Source organism: Nothobranchius furzeri, chromosome 19, assembly GCF_043380555.1.
Source record: "Nothobranchius furzeri strain GRZ-AD chromosome 19, NfurGRZ-RIMD1, whole genome shotgun sequence".
Lineage (NCBI taxonomy): Eukaryota > Metazoa > Chordata > Actinopteri > Cyprinodontiformes > Nothobranchiidae > Nothobranchius > Nothobranchius furzeri.
The window spans coordinates 23308106-23314105 of NC_091759.1; the positions used below are offsets into that span (position 1 = coordinate 23308106).

General features: G+C 42.6%; 1 protein-coding gene across 3 annotated transcripts in view; it reads left to right on the forward strand.

Annotated features, from left to right (window-relative positions):
• pvrl2l (PVR cell adhesion molecule related 2 like) overlaps positions 1 to 5755 on the forward strand; it is a 332000-nt gene extending 326245 nt beyond the window's left edge. For 2 of the 3 annotated variants that reach the window (XM_054745374.2, XM_054745376.2), the window contains exons 9-10: positions 3197 to 3292; positions 5384 to 5755. In XM_054745374.2, coding sequence (XP_054601349.1) covers positions 3197 to 3292; positions 5384 to 5545 — 258 coding nt within the window. In that variant the 3' untranslated portion in view covers positions 5546 to 5755. The remainder of the gene's footprint in view (positions 1 to 3196; positions 3293 to 5383) is intronic. The other variant, XM_054745377.2, reaches the window with a different exon arrangement.
• The last annotated feature ends 245 nt before the right edge of the window (positions 5756 to 6000 follow it).

A 6000-nucleotide genomic window follows, 5' to 3' on the forward strand; every position in this document is an offset into this window, starting at 1 on the left:
GGGACCGGAAAAGTCAAGCATCCATTTTATGCCCTGCAGAGCCTCAACTACAAGGCCATATAAACATCTTTTATTTGCTCTAAACAACTAAAACTACAATTTAATACAAATGAATCATGAAAATAAACATTTTACTGTTAGGTGTTGTAGTCGGTAGAAAGCAGGCAGGAAGTAACTTTATCCATCTGAACTTTATTACAGCAGGAGGAACAAGCATTCATCTAGAACAAGGGTTCCCAAATTGGGGGTTCGGGACCCCCGAGGGGTCCCCACAATTTTGTTTTATTGATTTGTGAGGTTAGCAAAATTGTGTTTGTAACATTAAATGTATAAAATCCCGCTACAATACAATCAGAACTCCATATAAAAGTTTTTACTCTGTATAAAGTTTGTAAATTATCCAATTTAATATGTTCATTAGGGCTGCAGCTATCGAATATTTTTGTAATCGAGTACTCTATCGAATATTTTTTTCGATTAATCGAGTACTCTAATAAATTACCCTTTTGTGTTTGTAAACCATTATATCATATATTGATGAGCCAAGATGGCGTCGAGTATGGCTGCCTCGTCGCGAGCTCCACCAAGTTCCAACATTACACGCTCCATACTGTACATTAATGCCACTGTTTTGCACATACCAACCTCTGTACATTTTATATCTCTTATCTTATTGTTTACTTTATTCATTTGTATACTTAGATTAGCCATTTTTATATTTTACTTGTTTTTACATTACTGTATTTTTGCACAACTCTGTTGCTGTGAAGCTCGCACACAAGAATTTCACTCGCATGTACTGTACCAGTGTACCTGCACATGTGACGTGACAATAAAAGTGATTTGATATCAAATAGCATGTTATAATTATGAAAGACCTCTTAAAATGAGCAAGCAATTGCCAGTTATTCTTCAAGTTTTATTCAAAATTAGTTTGCATAACTTCAGCACTTCAACTTTACTTCACAGTAAACAAATGCCTGTGCAAAAAATAAGTAAACAACCTGAGCCGATTTTCCCCTCGTGCGAGAATCTGCTAGCCTGCAAGTCAGACAAAAACTAGGAGGATAACGCTGCGAGCGGCTGCGGCCCAAACAGAACCAGAACCGCTCACGGCGCAAACAGCTCGCCGGCTGTTTCCCTATTAACACACGTCCGTTTTAATTTCTACACTTTTTTTTCCCACACTAACAAGGATTGCCAAAAGCATGTTTGCTGTGGTTTTGTCAAATTATACTGATCACAAAACATTTATTTACTTTCTTTCGTTTTCCTCCGCCACTCATAAATACCCGTGTCCTCCTGCAGAAACCCCGAGGGACAACAGACATCAATAACACAATAAAAAGTCCAACGTGTTGTGTAAAAACTGCTATTTTTAGCACATTTTAAGTCCGACGTGTTGCTACCAGATGTAAGGTGTGAGCTGAAACTGACTGCTACAAACGAAAAAGTCGCAGAGTCCGCAGAATATATAGAAAAACAGGCTAAAAAGCATTATCTTGTAGAGGCTCTGAGTCCGCTTGCAGAAGTGACATTTACAGGTGCTGCAGCACGGAGGATGTGGTGTTGTGCTAGGCTAAATCCATTTTACAGTATTTATACTGGACTACGTTTTCCGTCTTACGACGTGAAAGATGGTCCCACAACTTTGACTTTTTCTGTCTTTTTCGCACTCCACCGGTGCCCACGTTGTTAAGAGAAAGTTAAGTTATATTCGCTACTCGCGTGTGCATTCAGTCCAGTGGGCATGTGCGTCACTTATTTCGGTCCGGGTGAAACATGACCCCGGGCGATTGCAAAGCCACGAATTAATTAAATATGAATTAAACGAATCCTCGAGGCAGAGAATTTGACTCGAGGATTTTTTGTACTCGAATTATTCGAGGTACTCGAGGAATCGTTTCAGCTCTAATGTTCATGCATGTTGGGGTTGGGGTTCAGGGTCCTGGCTTGTCTGAGACATGGGAAAGGGGGTCCTAAAAGATAAGATTTGGGAACCACTGATATAGAAACCCTCAGCAGAACTTCCCCTCAACTCTACGCTACACCTCTATATGTTTTAGCAGGGCTCTGCTGCCACCTGGTGTTCAGGTCACTGCACAACATTTACAGTGTTCCATGTCCCTTTAACCTTCATCAATAACACATAAACTAATAATTATCCCACAATGGTTCCTTTCATAATGAAACCAAAGTAATAACATAGTCCTTGTTACAGGATTACACTCAATAGGGGGGGGGTCATATGTGCCTCAATAAGTTTATTTATGATAATAAAATTATTTGCTTGGACACAAAATGATAAAAGATTAAAATGTGATTAATCAAGATTAATCAATTGCTCTAATAAATTAGATAGATTTTTTTGTTCACTAATTTTTATTGTTTCAAACAACAACTAAGAAAAACTCCCACTTCATTTGTAAAATTGTTGTTTTAATTGATGGTTTATTTGAGTTTTTGTTGTTTTAATTGTGGAAGAAACGGGAAGTACACGTATTAGGTAATTTCCTTAGATTGGATTCATAATAATCCTAATCTCAGCTGTATACACCAGAGGTAACGTTAGTATAAATACACTGTAGTTTAATGGTAGAAAGGGAGAAAACTTCAGAACAGATATTTTCAGAGTAAAACTAAAGAACAGGACCCAGAAATTCCCGCTGTAAGAGAAACGTAAACAAAGACTTGGCTTGAATCTGCATCACTTCCATCTTTTTAGGAGAATCCTCCAAAGGACTCGGCCCGGGGGGGGGGGGGGGGGGGGGTGCAGCTTGCTTTGTTGCATCTGTCACTGGGTGGCTCGTCGCAGGAGAGGGTACAAAAATGTAAAAATAAAAAAATCACATCAGAGTTCAGAGATGTTCCAGCTGGAAAAAGCTGCAGCATGAAAACACAGTGAGAAAAGCAGCAGGAACTGGGATTAGAATCCTGCCAACAGCTCAAACAGCAAATGAATGTGTTGCTAAAACTTTAATATTCCAGAGGAAACGAAAACCTGGATGCTTGTTTAGCAGCTTGTAAGTGGAGCTCCACTCCAGTGTTTGTGCAGCTGAAGGCTCTCGCCGTTGCTTTTATCAGCTTGTTAACATGTCCTCGTGAAGCGTCTCAACGTCCCCTCCTGTCTTCTCCTCTTGACTGCATGTTTCTCTGTTTTCTCCTCTCCTGCGCTGGTCTGTGTGTGTGCATGCAGCTGAACAAGCCGTCAGAGCCGCCCACTGCCGCAGAGACGGCTCCTCTGAGCCCAGGAGAGGTTTACTACGAGCCCACGGGGAGAGAGCCTGCCACAGTAACTAACACACACCGCCGACGGGAACGCTTCACACACCACTGCTGACACAGTCAGATGTTTGCATGTGTGCAGCTGATGTTGATCCAGCCAATCAGACGGTGCTTCCCCTCTAGTGAGGAGAGTTTATGAGCAGGCATGGTCCTATCTGCAGTAGAGCGAGCTGATTCTAGAGAATTCCCACGGAGAAGTCGAGCTAACGGCTAACTCGCGGGTCAGAAACACACAAAATATGTTTAAAAGCTTGAATAGATCCAGTCATGGGATCTGTAGTGCTCAGGTTTCTGTTGATTGGAACATCTCCTGAAGGATTCAGATGATCGACGGTAGTTTTGGTCGCCACCTCCTTCATCACGTCGAATCTGCAGGTCTGTGGATCACCCTTTGGTCTACATCAGGTGTGTTTGAGTGAGGGAGGCCTGCAGGAAGGAGCCCTCCAGGAGCAGAGTAAACCCTCATGGAAATGTTGACTCATTAAAAAAGGAGGAAATAAACATTTAAGCAACAAACTCGGGAGAAATTCATCAGGTAGAGATTCCTGAGAAACATTAGCTTTGATCCAGATAGCTGCTAGATCATCAGCTTCACTCCAGATAGCTGCTAGCTCATTAGTGTCTCTCCAGATAGCTGCTAGCTCATCCTCTTCACTCCAGATAGCTGCTAGCTCATCATCTTCACTCCAGATAGCTGCTAGCTCATTAGCGTCTCTCCGGATAGCTGCTAGCTCATCCTCTTCACTCCAGATAGCTGCTAGCTCATCAGTTTCACTCCAGATAGCTGCTAGCTCATTAGTGTCTCTCCAGATAGCTGCTAGCTCATCCTCTTCACTCCAGATAGCTGCTAGCTCATCCTCTTCACTCCAGATAGCTGCTAGCTCATCATCTTCACTCCAGATAGCTGCTAGCTCATTAGCGTCTCTCCAGATAGCTGCTAGCTCATCAGTTTCACTCCAGATAGCTGCTAGCTCATTAGCGTCTCTCCAGATAGCTGCTACCTCATCAGCTTCACTCCAGATAGCTGCTAGCTCATTAGCGTCTCTCCAGATAGCTGCTACCTCATCAGCTTCACTCCAGATAGCTGCTAGCTCATTAGCGTCTCTCCAGATAGCTGGTAGCTCATCAGTTTCACTCCAGATAGCTGTTAGCTCATTATCGTCTCTCCAGATAGCTGCTAGCTCATCAGTTTCACTCCAGATAGCTGCTAGCTCATTAGCGTCTCTCCAGATAGCTGCTAGCTCATCAGTTTCACTCCAGATAGCCGCTAGCTCATTAGCTTCACTCCAGATAGCTGCTAGCTCATTAGCGTCTCTCCAGATAGCTGCTAGCTCATCAGTTTCACTCCAGATAGCCGCTAGCTCATTAGCTTCACTCCAGATAGCTGCTAGCTCATTAGCTTCACTCCAGATAGCTGCTAGCTCATTAGCTTCGATCCAGACACCGAAGAGTTCTTCTGTTCTCTCTAATCTGATAAAAGAGCAGTGTCTAATCTCTGCTGGACCTAAATCACCTTCTCTCACCTGAAACTGGACTCCTAACGGATTTAAACCGTGTTTAATACACTTTAACCTGGGCAAACTATCACTTCTGTCCTGAACGCTGCACTTTGCAAAGCTAATAAATCCAGGATTATCTAAATCTCAAGATTATGCGTCTACTCGATTTCAGATTATATCTTTTTTTGGTCAGTCAGAGTCTTGGATTAGCTGCTCTGTGTGGATTTGAGGAGTGACTTCTACTTATCAGCAATATTAGCAAAGGATTGATTTTACCTCTAACGAGCCACTGGTGGTTACCTTGGTAACGCTAACGAGCCACTAGGAGCAGCATTAACATTTCCTAGTTCTCTTTAAATGCCACATGTACTTTATGCATGCAGACGCTGACAGCTATGGAAGAGAGTCCTAAATGACATTGAACGCCGGAGTGCATGTAGGATTTGTTTAGCCGCTGTTCTAGTTCGTGTTTTGCTTCATGTGGAGTATCTTTTCTGACTTCACCGAACCACGATCCAAAACAAAAGTGAACATTTTCAGATTTAATCTCAGGTTCATAGCGTTGCCGTGATAACCGGGACTCTTTTGGACCTTTTCAGAACCTGAATGAGGAGAACTCTGGAGCCCGGAATGGCGGCGCCCCTCCGGTCCTGGACAACTCTGCGGATGGTCACCACGGCAACGATTCATCCAATCACGGGCCTGCGGTTGCTAATATTCCACGTGGCGAGAGCTTTGTCTCTTCCCCCATGTATGTGTAACCGTAGCAACAAGAAACCCACCACGACAAAGGTGTGGTTACCGGAGTTACTCAGCACACCTGTCCACCACTGTAAATGAAACTTTTGGAGCTTTTAACATCCTCACAGATTTAGCGTCGGGTTTGAAACGTTTTGTGTTCAGATTCACCGAAACTTGGTTAAATATGAAGAGTTTTTATTTTTCATCTAGTTTCTCTGAAGCCTTTGAAATCATATGCAGGCAGCGTAAGATGAGGCGAGCTTTTAAACCAGAGGTGTTGAAAAACTGGAACTTGTTTGCACCAAAAACAGTCGAAAGCAACGTTTGTGCCATAAAATCTCTGAATGATTGTTTTTGTGCTGCACCGGAGCTCAGCTGTTTACAGACACTTTATCTCTAAATATCAACAACAGATATTAATCTAGAATGTATTATAAATTAATTATCATTTCTTCCACTAAAATACCTTTCACCT